The 18,582-nt window shown below is 42.9% G+C and overlaps 1 protein-coding gene across 1 annotated transcript in view; it reads right to left on the bottom strand.

Moving 5' to 3' along the window:
- The window catches only part of LOC126237424 (hexamerin-like), a 49,794-nt gene extending 38,564 nt beyond the window's left edge, over positions 1-11,230 (bottom strand). Inside the window, exon 1 of the mRNA XM_049947533.1 lies at positions 11,115-11,230. Coding sequence (XP_049803490.1) covers positions 11,115-11,196 — 82 coding nt within the window. The 5' untranslated portion in view covers positions 11,197-11,230. The remainder of the gene's footprint in view (positions 1-11,114) is intronic.
- Between the last annotated feature and the right edge of the window lie 7,352 nt (positions 11,231-18,582).

Genomic DNA, 18,582 nt, shown 5'->3' with positions numbered 1-18,582 from the left:
AGCCTTCGTGCTTATAGCAGTATTTGGTGTTCACCAACGGGAGGGAAGTTACGGTTTTCACTTTTATACTTTTTATATACTTTTATATACTTTCATACTTTTTATACTTTGCTCGAGAACAGCAACCGTATTGTAGTTTAAAACAATTCTCATTTATTCGTCGCTCTTAGCTACACATTTACTACATGACATGTTTCGATCTCTCTGGATCATCTGCAGGTCAACGTAGTTGCCTCATAAACCCGTCATACCTGAGTAACAACCTCATATCTGACAAGGGAACATCCCCATCGCACCCCCCTCAGATTTAGTTATAAGTTGGCACAGTGGATAGGCCTTGAAAAACTGAACACAGATCAATCGAGAAAACAGGAAGAAGTTCTGTGGAACTATGAAAAAATAAACAAAATATACATACTGAGTAGTTCATGCTTAAGATAGGCAATATTAAGGATAATTTGAGCTCAGGAGCGCCGTGGTCCCGTGGTTAGCGTGAGCAGCTGCGGAACGACATGTCTTTGGTTCAAATCTACCCTCGACTGAAAATTTTAATTTCTTTATTTTCGCAAAGTTATGATCTGTCCGTTCGTTCATTGAAGTCTCTGTTCACTGTAATAAGTTTAGTGTCTGTATTTTGCGACCGCACCGCAAAACCGTGCGATTAGTTGACGAAAGGACGTGCCTCTCCAATGGGAACCGAAAACATTTGATCGGAAGGTCATAGGTCAACCGGTTCCTCCATAGGAAAACAAGTCTGATATATTCTATACGACACTGGTGACAGCATGTGCGTCACATGACAGGAATATGTTGTCGACCCACCTAACTAGTACACTTGGCGAATGGGTAAAATGATTCTTCTACCTTGCCCGATTTAGGTTTTCTTGTGGATGTGATAATCACTCCCAAAAAAGTGATGAAAACATAAGAGTTTGTCACATAAATTGAAAACAAAAAGTTAAATTTTTCACTCGAGGGAAGACTTGAACCAAGGACCTCTCATTCCGGAGCTCGTTACGCTAACCACGGGACCACGGCGCTCCTGAGCTCGCAATTTCCTTGATATTGCATATCTTGCACATGGACTACTCAGTTTGTATATTTTGCTTATTTTTTCATAGTTCCACACAACTTCTTCCTGTTTTCTCGATCGATCAGTGTTCAGTTTTTCAAGGCCTATCCACTGTGCCAACTTATAACTAAATCTGAGGGGGGTGCGATGGGGAGGTTCCCTTGTGAGTGCAGTACTGTGGTACGGGGTAAAGTATTGTGATATAAGGTTCTGGCACACTCTGCGGGTTGCTGACGCAACGACATAGAACTGAAGATGATCCAGAGAGATCGAAACATGTCATATATTTAAAAAATGTGCAGCTGAGGCTAAAGAATAAATGATAATTGTTTTAGATTACGGTTTTAATGTTCCGTGGACGACGAATTCACAGGGGAGGCAGCACAAGTTTTGATTGGGGAAGAATGGGGAAAGCAAATCAGCTCTGCGCCAATGCAATTATACCGGCATTTTCCTTGAGAGATTTAAGGATACCCCAGGAAATTTGAGTCTTGATTCCTGGAGAGGGATTGTAACCATCGTTTTCCCAACATTGCCGAATGCGTGTACAGCGTGCCACCTCACATCATTTGGTAGAGCTAGACAATTCGTAAGCCCCTCGCCAAGCAGCAAAGCACTGATTCGTTCCACATCCTTCAAGGATCGTATTCATTACGGGATCAGCTAAGAAAATTCGTCATGAATAATCCACCGATATTTCAGAATATTACTAATGTGCACAACAGCAGAAGAAGAAATTGCCTTCGTCTCTGACTGCTAAAGCTGTGAGTGATTGAAAAACGAGTTCTACAGAGAGCGGCAGCGTTCATAGTAGGATACTAAAAACACACCATCAGGCAGTAACTGTAATTTATTTATTACCTCTTATGTCAAATAATAGTCAAAGGTATGCCATTTACTAATGTGTAAGTCACTGTCCATTGCGTGGATTACTGTATGAATATGACTCCTGTCAAATGATGCCCCCTCTGCCCAACACATTCTTGTAGGCGGCGTTGGAAGCTTTCGTTAACTCGGCATAACGTATTCCCTGGGATAATGCCGACGGCACTTCTGATGCGATCCTTCAACTCAAGAATGTTGGCCAGAATTTGCATGGATTTCTTGCGTCAGACTTTTTCCTTTGGGGCTACCTGAAGCAAGAAGTGTTCCGAAGACGTTGTGCCACCATTCCTGAGTTGAAGGATCGCATCAGAACCGCCGTCGGCAATGTCCCAGGGAATATGTTGCGACGAGTTATGGAAAGCTTCCAACGCCGCCTCGATGAATGTGTAGTGCAGAGGGGGCATCATTTGACAGGAGTCTTACTCAAAAAGTAATCCACGCAGTGGACAATGACTTACACATTAGTAAGTGGCATACCTGTAACTATTAATTGACATAAGAGGTAATAAATAAATTACAGTTACTGCCTGATGGTGTGTTTTTAATATCATACTATGAACGCTGCCGCACCCCGTATAAGCAACCACAAACATCTGTGATCATTTACCCAATAACATAAACTGTCTGATTGCTAACAAAGTAAAGTTTAAATATAATCTGAAGCAATTTTGCTGGACAGCTTCTTTTGTTTCATAAACTACTATTTAATTAAACACCGGCAGCACGTGCAGAATAGGAGAGAAACGTATACTTTGTGTTTCACTTGTAACATAACAAAGACTAATATGTACATTTTTATTAAATTTAAGCCAATGTTCTGTTTAGAAATCGGTAAATGCAACCGCAATCACAGCAGACTAAAGCGTGTAAACTGATACTTTCCACATCATTTCGATAGAAATTGTGCAAATGTTCAGTGAAACACGTAATTAACTGATTTTATTATGTGGTTTGGGGCGTGACAGATGGGTACTGGTAATTTTAAGAAAAAATAAGATTTCACTTTCGAAGAATTTTGTTTCTTCACCTGGAGATGAACAACATTTGTAACCCCAGTAACTGCAGTGTTTAAACTGATCTGTGTGGGAAGTTTCCAATGGCATCGTCGCTGTTTTGAATCTACCGCAGTTAATGGCGCCTGACACCCATACAGCGGTTCTCCATTAAGAGGCGCAGCAGGTACCTGTTGCTACCGAAAATGCCTGCACTGCTAATTATTTCTGACACCCCGCTAAGTTTCGAGCAGGAAAACGCACTACAGTTAAGTTGGGTTCGTTCTGGCAGCGTTTGTCACCGGATTACACGACGCCTATTACGAAATGGTTATTTCTATTATGAATGTCATTCATTTATAGCGAGGGTTGACTGGAACAGAAGGGAAGGTTAAAGGTTGAAGTTCCGTCAGCGACGGAGCCGGAGCACAATCTTATATTATGTTTGCTTTGAATAATTTAAAACAGTAATCGCTTAAAAACGAAAACAAAATAACACACTTTCATTGGTTTATAAAGGTGCACTGTTGCTCTGTAACATCGAATGACAGCGAATACGACATTTTTTCCGTAGTGTAACAAAAAAAGAATTAGCAAAATAACGAATTTGTGGCTGTACACAAAAACGAATAAGTTTTTCTGATTATGCTGGTCGCTGTTCCAATCATCAGTATGTCAGGAATATGTAACAGTGTAATCAGTGTTTAGTTCAAAGAACTGTTCAACTGTGAACCAATGGAGATGGCGGATTTGATAAGAGACCGGACTCTTGCTGTGGAGGGCCGGGCTTCAAGCACCTGGTAATTCAGACTCACGTTTGCTGTGATCTTCCCTAGGTCACTTATGGTGAATGGCCGGTAGTTTATTTCAAGGCACATCCACCGTTTCCCCGCATCACCCTTGTAAAATCAGAGCTCCTGCCACGTTTCTTCTGATCTCATCGACGTGACAGTAAAGCTGTATTTTTCTTCATTTAACAAATGTTAAGAGATTTGAAGAAATGTCCGTGTGTCGATATGGGGGCGATGTGACGAAATTTTGAGCTCTGACCGACACTATACGCAAAAGAAGACTCAAGAAAATCGATATTTCAACTGAGATTCAAACACTTTTCAAGGAACACGTGGGAAGCAATCAGAATCTTCGCGAAGTACGATAGCAATAATCGAAGTTAAACCGTTAGCAGGCAGGTTTATTGAAGAATGGTTTGCGCAAACCAGCAAATCAAGTAATCACTGCCTCCCAAAAGATCTGGATTTACTGCTTACAGTGAACGACATCGAAGTACATTGAAGCTGCCTGTATTCCAGAAACAATATGACGGTGAAATTTTTGTAAAGAAATTGTGTTAAACGAGCATCATGTGGTAATGAAACAATCAATCATTTATAAATTTCTGGTTTGGAGGATCTCTTACAAAGTGTCTGAAAAAGAGCATGAAAAGCATTTAGGCCTCATGCAGTTGCATAATATTGATAAGGATTATTTACAGAAGAATTGAAAAATTGGTAGAAGGCGATCTCGATGAAGATCGCTTTGAGCTCCGGAGAAGTATTTAAACATGCGAGGCCACTACTTGGACTGAAAAAGTCAATCCTACTTTTATAGTATTTGTAGACTCACAGAAAACTTTTCATATCGTTGACAGGAAAACACATCTTGAAATTCTGAAGGTCGCAGGGGTAAAATGCGAGCAAAAAGTTATCTGCAAGTTGTAGAGAAACCACGCTGCAGTTGGAAGAGCCATGAAGGATAAGCAGTAGATGAGTAGAAAGGGAGACAAGTTTGTTGCCACTCATGTTATTCGATCTGCGCATTGAACAGGCAGTAAAGGAAGCGAAGGAGAAATTTGGAAATGGAATTAAAGTTCAAGGAGAAGGAATTAAAATCATGTGTCTGAGACGGCAAAGGACATGGAAGAGTAGTTGAAAGGAAAGAATAGTTCCTTGAAAAGAGGTTAGAAGCTGAGTATTAAAAAACATTAAACAATGGCAATTGAATATAGTGGAACTAAATCAGATGATGCTGACAGAATTTGATTAGGGAATGATACACTAGAAGTAGTTGACGAGTCTTGGAATTTGGCACCAAAATAACTCACGGCAGTGAAAGTGGAGAGGACATAAGATGCGCACTGGCAATAGAAAAAAAATTGTTTCTGAAAAGATAAGTTTGTTAATATTGAATGTAGGTTTAACTGTTAGGAAGTCTACACTGAAGATATTTTTCTGGAATGTAGTCATGTACGAAAGTGCACTGTGGGCGATAAGAAGTTCAGACATGAAGTAAAAGAAGATTTTGAAATATCACGCTACAGAATAATGTTCAAAATTAGATAGGTAAATGGAATGACTAAAAAGGAAGCACTGAATCGAATTGGGAAAAAGGAAATGTGTGCCAGAATTTGAGCAAAAGAGTTGAGCGATTGGTAGGAGACAGCATGAGGTATCAAGGAACCGTCAATTTGGTAATGAAGTGTGAAAGTAGGAGAGGGGGACCAAGGCTTGAGTACGGTAAGCAGTTTGGAACGGATGTACTCTACGACAGCTATAGAGAGATAAAGAGACATCGGACTGAAGACCACACGAACAACAACGAGACCAAAAGAAAACTACAGAAAAAATGTTACGCAAAAAAAATGTAGATGAATTCGAGTGTCTAGCAGAGTAGAAACAAGAATGATGAAGTCGGGCGGGTTTTTCCCTAGAAGTGGAACGAGATGAGAAACGAAAGATTTGCTGAGCAGGACAAGCCATAAGAAAAGACTCTAGAACTGCTGGGAAACAGGCTAAGACTGTGACTAAGGAAAAGTAGTAAAAAGTGGCTTATGTACCTTATGCTGGCGCAGTATCGGGAAAGATAACACTTCTGTGGAAATATGGCATTCGGCGTATTCCGCTCCCTTCGACTAACATAAAAAGTATTCTTTATAATGTTAAAGACGGTGTAGACCTCTGAAAGTCGGGTGTGTGTCGCATTCCATGCGCATGTGGCGTGTCTTACAAGGGGCAATCAGAACAGTCGAGGAGAGATGCGATGAACATCACCAAAACACCTTACTAAAACAACCAAGCAAATCAGCTGCCGCTTAGCACTGCCTCGGATATAATCATGAAATGAAATACGACCAGACCAGTGTCGGGGTGTAAACGCCGAGTTTGGAGGCTGTGTAATAAAGATGTCAGAAAACCTAATAAACAGAGACGGAGGTTTCAATTTTACACGTTCACGCCGGCGCTGAGAATTGTGTTTCTCGCTGTAGGGCGACGCATATATGCATGATTTCCTTCATCTGGAGGCGCTGCTTTTCCTTTTACTCGCCGTGGGGCAGCGAGCGCGTTCAAACGTCCTAGGATACTATTTTGAAAGTTGCATGAGTCTGTTCTTTTTAAAACAACGACATATCACATAAAATAATTGTTCATTAAATTAATCACAAATTATGAGATACTTCATTTATTCAGAAAGCTCTCTCGCTGAAGTGTTACACAACATTGTATTCACAACGTTCTTTGCAACTGGCTGATAGATAACACACCATACTTTACTGCGTTGCTGGTAGCATAAGTTGTTGAGTTGAGGGTGAGCCACCGGCGGTACACGCCGCCCTATGGGATGATGTAGCGCGATCCACTCGTGGTACACGCCGGCGGCAACGTGTTTAGTAACGCTTGGTGTCCGGCACACAGTTTATTAAATTCTCGCTGGACATTATATCCACCAGAGCAGCAAATCGCTGTCAGAATTTATTTTCTGCAAAATGTCAGCGCGAGCTCTGAAAAACAACGGGCGAAGGGAGGTAGGATCGAACTCGTCTACAAATAGCATCGCCAGACGGAGACATCTGCATTATTAAAAGACACTGCAGCACACAGTCTCCAGGCCCGGATGGCATTCAGTCACTCCACTTAAAGCAACTTCCATCCAATAGGAGCAAACTATCTCAGCAGCATTTTCAAGTCTTAAGTTAAACTGCTTTCCCCGACCTGCAGCGCGGAGTGGCCGCGTGGTTTTAGGCGCCATGTCACGGACTGCGCGGCCCCTCCCGCCGGAGGCTCGAGTCCTCCCTCGGACATCGGTGTGTATGTGTTGTTCTTAGCATATGTTTGTTTCAGTAGTGTGTAAGTCTAGTAATCGATGACCTCAGCAGTTGTTCCCTTAGGAATTCACACACATTTGAACATTTTTTTCACCGACAAAACTAACGAAGAAACTGTATTTCCTCGGAATGATAGACCGATAGCTCTTTTAAATTTCCTAAGCAAAATTCTCGAAAAAACTATCCTGAGCTTTCTCCGGTCCTTTCTTCAAGACACTAATATAAGCAGTCCTGAAAAATTTGTTTACCGATCATTCCATAGCAATAACCGATAGAGAGAGTACAGGTCTAGAATTACTAGATATAGAAAAAGACATCGAATTGCATAGCGGATCGCTACACAAATGCTACAGTCATGGATGTGTGCTGCACGTAAGCCAAAACGTATCAATATTTCTATCAACCCCTAAATTTTACGTTCAGGTACATAAATTCAAAAGTATCCTAAAAAGAATAGAAGCCGCAGTTCCGCATGGCTTCCTGCTAGCCCCTATCCTGTATCATATTAACGATGTTCCAACCAGACCAAACAATCAAGTAGCATTATTTGGACATGATAGCGCGATATTCAACTCACAAAAGAATCTCAAATATATCGCGTCGAATCCGATTCGACAGCTAGAAAAGAACACACAGCGGTGCAACTTTTAAATAAAAAAAGTCCTACTAAAACAAAGGCTTTCAAATTCATATATCAACAATGTCAACCAGTGCGGTAAATCTAATTGGACAATAACCCACTTCCCTGGAAAAGTCCCGTCACATACTCGACACGCATCTTACGTGAAAACCGCAGCCGAGTGGTTCTATGCGCTTCAGTCCGGAACCGCGCTGCTGCTACGGTCGCAGGTTCGAATCCTGCCTCGGGCATGGATGTGTGTGACGTTCTTAGGTTAGTTCGGTTTAAGTAGTTTTAAGTCTAGGGGACTGATGATCTCAGATGTTAAGTCTCATAGTGCTAAGAGCCATTTGAACCATTTTTTTTGGAAACCGCATGTCAAACGTCAGTCCACAATAGCATCCGATCGCCTCCTTCAACTCAAGCCAGTGCTGAAAGGACGTGGATTAGCAATACACACCAAATTTATGCTCTGGTAAAAAACATGGTTTACGAGTCAACCTACGGGTCGGAATCCTGGGGCACTACCTCGGATAGAAACTTCCATCGAATTCAAATCACTCAAAGTGAAGCTGTACGAATCATAACCTGTTCTCCATGATATGTAATAAACCATAGTATTCACGAAAATAATATTCTGCCCATCTCCCCTATATACGTATTAAAGCCACTCTATTTTCGAGCAGATCAGCCTCCTCTCTCTACCAGCTAATATCCTGCCTAGGCAACAATATCAGCAAGATAACCTACAACCAATTAGTCCAAGATTATAAGTCGCCAATTCTGGTTCTGAAATGATATTCATTCCACTTACACACACGACGGAAGGGATAATCCTAAATTGATCTTTCGACCTTATTATGGGCTTGAGTCGAACCATGGTATGCCCGCTCGCTGGGCAATGGGATCTAGGCAGCGAGTTCACGTAACGGCAAAACGGGCAGCGCCTGGGTCGGTCGTTGAATGATTTTGCAGTGAACACATAGTGTGTTGTGGGGCGATCACTCTGTTGTATAAATAATTCAAAAGCCAAGATCGCTTAAACACTGTTTACTAGATTACCGGTTTCAACACACTAAAGGTACCATTATCGGATCTGTGAAGATATAACATGACAGATCTGAGGGAAGGCTTACATGAGTTACACTATATACGTTACTATTAGTACAGCACAACATACCTGAATGTAGCTTAACATGCATAAATCATTTGGATATAACGATACATGACACAGACCAGCTGATATAAAATCATTGTCGCAGAAATAAAAATTAAAAAACAACTGCTCTCACGGTCATACTATTCCATCAGATATATAAAACCGAACTAACCAGATTTCTGCGACAATGCTTTTATATCTGCTGGCCTGCCTCGTGTATCGTTATATCCAAATGATTTATGCATGTTAAGGTACATTCAGGTGTGTGGTGCTGTACTAGTAGTAACGTATATAGTGTAACTCATGTAAGCCCTCCCTCAAACCTGTCATGTTATATCTTCACAGATCCGATGATGGCACCTTTAGTGTGTTGAAACCGGTCATCTAGTAAACAGTGTTTACGCGATCTTGGCTTTTGAGTTATTTATACGTTGAATAATTGTGCATAAAAAGGAAACAATAACTTGGCAGGTCACCTGGAAGCACTACTTTAATGGTTTACGATTATGAGACTCTAGTACAGTAGAATAGGGACTGGGAGGAACGCACAGTGTACAAAGAGTATTAGAAGGAAGTAATTAGCATAAAACTTTGGAACTATCAATGGAAGTCCACTGGTACTTTGGTGACATCTGGTATTTGTTCGCCCTTTACTCTAGAAGCATATGAAGTCCGTATGAAAACACTTGTCAGTAGAAGGAAAAACCAGTGCTAGTTGCAAATTTCCACTTCTTATTCATTCGATAACTAGCTTCGGGCCGAGACCCTTTTATAAGCATCAAATATTATGAATCACCTCGAAAGGAACGATATATTGATACGGAAACAGCATGGTTTCAGAAAACATCGTTCTTGTGCAACGCAGCTAGCTCTTTATTCCCACGAAGTAATGGCCGCTATCGACAGGGGATCTCAAGTTGATTCCGTATTTCTAGATTTCCGGAAAGCTTTTGACAGCGTTCCTCACAATCGACTACTAATTAAGATGCGGGTCTATGGGATATTGTCTCAGTTGTGCGACTGGATTCGTGATTTCCTGTCAGGAAGGTCGCAGTTCGTAGTAATAGACGGCAAATCATCGAGTAAAACTGAAGTGATATCAGGTGTTCCCCAGGGAAGCGTCCTGGGACCTCTGCTGTTCCTGATCTATATAAATGACCTGGGTGACAATCTGAGCAGTTCTCTTAGGTTGTTCGCAGATGATGCTGTAATTTACCGTATAGTAAGGTCATCCGAAGACCAGTATCAGTTGCAAACCGATTTAGGAAAGATTTCTATATGGTGTGGCAGGTGGCAGTTGACGCTAAATAACGAAAAGTGTGAGGTGATCCACATGAGTTCCAAAAGAAATCCGTTGGAATTCGATTACTCGATAACAGTAGAATTCTCAAGGCTGTCAATTCAACTAAGTACCTGGGTGTTAAAATTACGAACAACTTCAGTTGGAAAGACCACATAGATAATATTGTGGGGAAGGCGAGCCAAAGGTTGCATTTCATTGGCAGGGCACTTAGAAGATGCAACAAGTCCACTAAAGAGACAGCTTACACTACACTCGTTCGTCCTCTGTTAGAATATTGCTGCGCGGTGTGGGATCCTTACGAGGTGGGATTGACGGAGGACATCGAAAGGGTGCAGAAAAGGGCAGCTCGTTTTGTATTATCACGTAATAGGGGAGAGAGTGTGGCAGATATGATACGCGAGTTGGGATGGAAGTCATTAAAGCAAAGACGTTTTTCGTCGCGGCGAGATCTATTTACGAAATTTCAGTCACCAACTTTCTCTTCCGAATGCGAAAATATTTTGTTGAGCCCAACCTACATAGGTAGGAATGATCATAAAAATAAAATAAGAGAAATCAGAGCTCGAACAGAAAGGTTTAGGTGTTCGTTTTTCCCGCGCCCTGTTAGGGAGTGGCATGGTAGAGAGATAGTATGATTGTGGTTCGATGAACCCTCTGCCAAGCACTTAAATGTGAATTGCAGAGTAATCATGTAAATGTAGATAATAAAGTCGAAAATGGCCTTGCCGAATATGTCGAAATGTGCAATGGGCATTTACAGTGCATACAGGTAAATGTACGTTATGTTCATAGTGCATTTCTGAAATCTTCGGAAGTTTTCGATTTTGTTATGATGATTCGAAAGTGGTTCTCGGCCCGAAACTAGTCATGAATAAAAAGTAAAAAATTGCAAATTGGATTGAAGATTTGTTCTACTGGTTAACAGAAGTTGCTGACCGAAGGTACTCCAGTGTGCTGGAAGTTGTGTTACGAGCGGCAGACTCACCCTCCTTGGCGACCATCCGTGCTGGCACGGCTGCGACGGCAGCCGCTAGAGCGAGCAGAGCCAAGGCAGCGGCGGTCCTCATGTCTCCCGGAGGGCTGGAGTGCGAGTCCTGGCGCGGAGGCGGCGCGGCCCGCTCTTATACCCAGCCGTGTCGCTATCTGCGGGAGCGGGGTCGCGCGTGTCACCTGGGGGCCTTCCCCTCACGCGCCCAGCACCCGCGCTGCCCGGACCGGCTCAAGGCGTCGGCCATGCCGCGGCAGGGCGTGGGCGTGCGGTCGCTGACCCGGCCAGCAGCCGGCACAGCTGGGCTGTCGCCGGGGGACGAACCACCGTCTCCTGCCCACTGCGTCTGTCGCCCTTCTCGCGTTCACTCGCCTTCCACGCTTTGCTACGGCACGAGGACGGTACCAATGTTTCACGAACGGTGTTCGTTTGGTTATACACTACTGGCCATTAACATTGCTACACTACGAAGATGACATGCTACAGATGCGAAATTTAACCGACAGGAAGAATATGCTGTGATATGCAAATTATAAGCTTGTCAGAGCAAACACACAAGGTTGGCGATGGTGCCGACACCTACAACGTGCTGACATGAGTAAAAGTTTCCAAGCGATTTCTCATACACAAACAGCAGTTGACCGGCGTTGCCTGGTGAAACGTTGTTGTGACGCCCCGTGTAAGGAGGAGAAATGCGTACCATCAAGTTTCCGACTTTGATAAAGGTCGGATTGTAGCCTATCGTAATTGCGGTTTATCGTATCGCGACATTGCTGCTCGCGTTGGTCGAGGTCCAATGACTGTTATCAGAATATGGAATCGGTGGGTTCAGGAGGGTAATACGGAACGCCGTGCTGGATCCCAACGGCCTCGTATCACTAGCAGTCGAGATGACAGGCATCTTATCCGCATGGCTGTAACGCATCGTGCAGCCACGTCTCGATCCCTGAGTCAACAGATGGGGACGTTTGCAACACAACAACCATCTGCACGAACAGTTCGACGACGTTTACAGCAGCATGGACTATCAGCTCGGAGACCATGAATGCGGTTACCCTTGACGCTGCATCACAGACATGAGCGCCTGCGATGGTGTACTCAACGACGAACCTGGGTGCCCGAATGGCAAAACGTCATTTTTTCGGATGAATCCAGGTTCTGTTTACAGCATCGTGATGGTCGCATCCGTGTTTGGCGACATCGCGGTGAACGCACATTGGAAACGTGTATTCGTCATCGCCGTACTGGCGTATCACCCGATGTGATGGTATCGGGTACCATTGGTTACACGTCTCGGTCACCTCTTGTTCGCATTGACGGCACTTTGAACAGTGGACGTTACATTTGAGATGTGTTACGACCCATGGCTCTACCCTTCATTCGATCCCTGCGAAACCCTACATTTCAGCAGGATAATGCACGACCGCATGTTGCAGGTCTTGTACGGGCCTTTCTGGGTACAGAAAATGTCCGACTGCTGCCCTGGCCAGCAGATTCTCGAGATCTCTCACCAATTGAAAACGCCTGGTCAATGGTGGCCGATCAACTGGCTCGTGACAATACGCCAGTCACTACTCTTGATGAACTGTGGTATCGTGTTGAAGCTGCATGGGCAGCTGTACCTATACACGCCATCCAAGCTCTGTTTGAATCAATGCCCAGGAGTATCAAAGCCGTTATTACGGCGAGAGGTGGTTGTTCTGGGTTCTGATTTCTCAGGATCTATGCACCGAAATTGCGTGAAAATGTAATCACATGTCAGTTCTAGTATAATGTATTTGTCCAATGAATACCCGTTTATCATCTGCATTTCTTCTTGGTGTAGCACTTTTAATGGCCAGTAGTTTATTTATCCTGGCTGGACGCTCCGTTACACAGAACCGGACACAATATGAATCACACCGGTAGTCCTTACACTACCTGTTTCGGTCACCCATGAGGACCATCTCCAGATACACAGCAAAACACCGACAAACCAAATACAACTAATCACCAATCTACATCTTAACAAATTTCTTTTTCTCTTCAGCAGTCTCCTGATGGTCTGATGTGGCCCGCCACGAATTTCTCTTCTGTGCAAATCTCTTCATCTCCGAATAGCATTTGCAACCGACGTCTCAATTATTTGCTGGATGTATTATAATCTCTGTCTTCCTCTACAGTTTTTGCCCTCCACACCTCCCTCTAGTACGATGGAAGTTATTCCCTGATGTCTTAACACATGTCCTATCATCCTGCCCTTCTCCTTGTCAGTGCTTCCCATATATTCATTTCCTCTCCGATTCTTCATTCCTTACCTTATCAGTCCACCAAATTGTCAACATTCTTCTATAGCACCACATTTCAAATGCTTCTATTCTCTTCTCTTCTGGTTTTCCCATAGTCCATGTCTCAGTGCTATCAATTCTGTGCTCCAAATGTCTCATTCGCAGGCATTTCTTCCTCAAATTCAGGCCTATGTTTGATACTAGTAGACTACTCCTGGTCGGGAATGCCCTTTTTGCCAGTGCTGGTCTGCTTTTGATTTCCTCCTTGCTCCGTCCCCATGGCCCACTTTGCTGCCAAGGTGGCAGACTTCCTTAACTTCAAGTGCTTGGCGATCACTAATCCTGATGTTAAGGTTCGTAGCTGTCCTGACTTCTGTTTACCTCTCATTATTTTCGTCGTTCTTCGATATACTCTCAAAAATGGTTCAAATGGATCTGAGCACTATGGGACTCAACTGCTGTGGTCATAAGTCCCCTAGAACTTAGAACTACTTAAACCTAACTAACCTAAGGACATCACACACATCCATGCCCGAGGCAGGATTCGAACCTGCGACCGTAGCAGCAGCGCGGTTCCGGACTGAAGCGCCTAGGACCACTCGGCCACAGCGGCCGGCTTTAATCTTATCATTGATATCCTTTTGCCCTGAGATTATTCCCACTATTGAACCTTTCTTTTAATTCCGTCACTGCTTCTTCGATGTACGGATTGAATGGTCGGGGCGGAAGTCTACACACTTGCATTACACCCTTTTTAATCCGAGCATTTCGTTCTTGGTCTTATAATCTTATTGTTACCTTTGGCTCTTGCATGTTCTGTGTATTATCTTTCTTTCCCTAGAGATAATCCCTATTTTTCTCAGAATTTCGGACATCTTGCCTCATTTTACATTAACGAACGCTATTTATAGGTCGACAAAGCCACTGAACATGTCTTGATTTTTCTTCAGTCTTGCTTCCAGATCTGCCTCTGTGGTGTCCTAAAGCCAAACTGACCGTCATCTAACACATCCTCAATTTTCCTTTCCGTTCTTATGTATATTATTCTTGTCAGCAACTTTTATGCATGAGCTATTAAGCCTCGATTTCGGTCAGCGATGACCATCTTTAGATCTGCAGTACAACAGGGGAGAAGCAAACACGTGGGCCATTCGGCCAGTAACGTCCGCTTCGTTGCGAAATGAAAACCACAGAGAAAATTTAAAAAAAGTTTTATTGCAACAGTTATCTGCATCTTCCAGTTCATTTTCTACATAGTCGCCACTCCGAGTAAGACAACTTTCCAATACCCTCATCATAGAAGGCAGCCGCCTGTGTTCTCCGCATATTCTCTACGCTAATCTGCCCGCAGCTCGTGGTATCGCGGTCGCGTTCTCGCTTCCCGAGCACGGGGTCCCGGGTTCGAATCCCGGCGGGGTCAGGAATTTTCACCTGCCTCGAGATGACTGGGTGTTTGTATTGTCCTCATCACATCATTATCATTCATAAACATGGCGAGTTTGGACCGAGCAAAGGCTGGGAATTTGTACGGGGGATGATAACTGTGCAGTTGAGCGCTCCACAAAACAAACATCATCATCTACGCTAATCTGCAGCTTGTTGTCTGTACCAGACTGTTGTCTTCATGGCCAGCGGCTCTTGTGAACAGAGATTAAAATCAGGGGGATCCTAGTCCGGGCTGTATGGTTGAGGATCAAACACTTCCCATCGAAATCGCTGTAGCGGCGTCGTCATTGCCCCTGCAATGTGCGGCCGAGAATTGTCATGAAGAAGGAAATTCATGACAGTTACGTTGTGTGGGCTGCATGAAATCAGGGGAAATCTCCCAGAGGCACCCATACTTGGCGAGAGACAGTATTTTCTAAGCATCTTTACGTGCTCACTGTGTGCTCAGAACTGAGAAGAGCGGCGTGGCGCGATTGATGGGTGTACTAGAGACACTGTCCAACACATCTATGCAAAACTTCTCCGGATTTTTCACTTTGGTTCCCATTTCATGATCGATCGAACTTTACTTTCCGAATAGCCCTCGTACGACTGGTGGACAGTCTATATTTAAAATAATTAAATCTGCGAATATGAAAAATATTACTTTCATATTAGGGCGTGCTGAAAAGTAATGCCTCCGATTTTTTGTGTGAAAACTCTTAAAGGTTTTTAAATAAAATAATCGGTATTAACATTCTACATGTTTATTCTTATTGTCTACACATTTATGAGTTTTCTCATTTTCAGCGTATTGAAGAGCGATCTGTTTTAATTGTTAAAAACCATTCAAAAGCCAAGACCGCATAACTTGGTTTTATTTTAGACAACCGGTTTCAACAGTCATTGCTATCATCTTAAGGTCTTTAACATCTTTTTGTTGTAAAACACGTTCATTCTACTGAACCTCACACACAAGATGTGAAGTGGATAAAACTCAGTGCATTACAAACTTTTGCAACAGAATTTCCAAACTGTTATTTTATTAATAGTTTGGTAAAATAACAGTTTGGAAATTAGAGAGATGAAAGGTATTTGGTTTGACATTCTGTTCTGAACAGCCGAGATCCCGCAACCATCTCTGAAAAGCTGGACATACAGAGACTTATAAACGTTTGTCATCGTAGTGCAAATACACTTTAAATGGCGTATAAGGTGCCTTATACGCCATTTAAAGTGGATGAGAAACGTTTATAGCGTGATGAGTTTTATCTATTGGAAATCTTGTGCGTAGGTTCAGCGTAAAAGAACGTGTTTTACAACAAAAAAAAAAGTTAAAGACCTGAAGATGACAGCAATGACTGTTGAAACCGGTCGTCTCATATAAAATTTTTCTATGCAATCTTGGCTTTTAACGGTTACTAACTACATATTTACCTCGTAACATAGTCGCCATGGCGACGAGCACATTTCTCCCAACTACGGACCAATTTGTTGATACCGTCACCGTAGAATGTTTGACTTTCGACCAAGCCACCTCCTCACTTCTTCTTGCACCGCTTCATCACTATCAATGTGAAATCCTCGAACACGTTCTTTAAATTTTGGCCGGCGGGGGTGGCCGAGGGGCTCTAGGCGCTACAGTTTGGAACCGCGCGACCGCTACGGTCGCAGGTTCGAATCCTGCCTCGGGAATGGATGTGTGTGATGTCTTTAGGTTAGTTAGGCTTAAATAGTTCTAAGTTCTAGGGGACTGATGACCTCAGAAGTTAAGTCCAATAGTGCTCAGAGCCATTTGAACCATTTTAAATTTTGGGACAGATGAAAATCGTATGTTGCCGGGCCGGGGCAGTATGGAGGATGACCGATGACAGAGTCGGGTTGTTGCTGTGAGTGGTGTGGCATTGTCGTGCTGAAGGAGCGTGTGTAGACGAACTCTTAGAATTCTAAACTCGATTACAGTGGGCTGCCTATCACGCGCACCATCATAGTTAACGTTATACATGGCTACATAAGAGACTGCCGCGCGGAGTGGCCGCTCGGTTAAGGCTACAGATCCAGTACAGATCAATACCAGACATTTGAATGAAATGGGGGTATATATAAGTCTAGGTGACAAACCGTTACTATTAGCGATAGTAATATAGGCATGAAACAGTACTAAAATTGTGTTAAAAGCGAATAATAATACCCTAAACCCTTCTTTGTTGTTTATTAATTCTTTTTCTCATTGTCACCTTCCTCGTGGTAGTCCCCTCCCGGAGATCCGAAGGGGAGATTATTCCGGAATCTTTTGCCAATGAAGATATCATCATGACACTTTTTCCGTTACAGGCCACATCTCCTGTGGATACAGGTTATGTGTCTCTAATGCAGTGGTTTCCATTGCCTTCTCCATCTCCATGCCGTTGATCATTGCTGATTCTTTCGCCTTTCTGGGGCAGTTTCCCACAAGGGCTAGAGAGTGCGCTGAATCTCTGACCGTTCCTCCGCCCTCTTTGACAAAGCCTTTGTTAAAATGAGGGCGACTTCTTACGCCTTAAGTCTTCGACCACAATTACTGATGATGACTTTTATTCAAAAATTAGGTAGTGGCATGGTTCGAACCGGGTTCGAGGACGTTTTGACTGCTTATAAAAGACTCTACCGCTTGACCACGGGTGCAAATGATATAGAAAGAGAGGAAAAATAATTTGTTACGTTTTTGTTCGTTAGTGAAAATGAATACGAGGTGCTTGCTGATATCTCGGATTGTGGAACGCTCATAGGATTGTGTAGCAAAAAAATGTAAGAAATAAAATAATGAATTTAAACCGCTTTCGCGTCCTTTGCACAAAGAAAATGAATCATTACACATCTTTCACATACGCTGGAATTTATAATTAGCCGAGGCATTTGAAATGACCACCAAGAAAACCGAGCACGAGAAAATGACTGCGTAATAACGGCGGTTGTCAGCTGACAGATACAGGTATTCAGCGCTCAAGTGCCGATTTATAATCACAGCGTTTCAGTGGCCATATTTAGAAATGGAACTTAGTTTAAAATTTTGTTTCTTTTATTCCAGTCTTTGATCACGAGAACTGTCCTCAGACTATCGATTTCGGTTAGTGGCGACCATTTTCAGATCTGTGTAAAACATATGCTGTGGTAGTGAAGCCAGAATACGTTTCAAACAGATCAGAAGAAATCGATAGTCGTGGGGTTATTTTTGTCATCATGAACTGGAATAAAAGAAACAAATTCTACACTTCTGGGATCCACTGTTTTTATTCGCGATCATGTCCTAACGTATGTGAAGAAAAGCCTCGTACATACGAATGTAGTGCAACCGTAAGAAGCATATATATTCAGATACACTAGTGTACATAAGTTAAGAATAATCGGAAAAACAGGATACTGGTAAGCGACTGTATTTAGAATAGACACGTGATTCAAAGACAGGGAAAGTTGATGATAAGCTCATAATGCTTCAGTCGTTTGGTAATTTCGTTCTGAGCAAAGCCCAGCCTGTTGGTGAAGTTTTGCAGATTCCAGTGCCAGTAATGAAATAGTTTACGTTTACTGTTGCGATTACAATATTTCTAAGAACCTCCTATAACGTGGTAGCGATACACCTGCGGAAAAGTTCCCGTAGTTGCTCTTACCTTGAAACAATGCAGACACTGACTGCACTCTCAGCATCGTTGAATGTGCAACGAAGCGTCATTTCTAGGCTTTGGTGACATTTCCGTGACTTATTTTAGGCCAATTCAAGGGCTATCAAGACTAAT

The sequence above is a fragment of the Schistocerca nitens genome, chromosome 2, assembly GCF_023898315.1.
Source record: "Schistocerca nitens isolate TAMUIC-IGC-003100 chromosome 2, iqSchNite1.1, whole genome shotgun sequence".
Classification (NCBI taxonomy): Eukaryota; Metazoa; Arthropoda; class Insecta; order Orthoptera; family Acrididae; genus Schistocerca; species Schistocerca nitens.
This window is presented reverse-complemented; position numbering and strand designations above follow the sequence as displayed.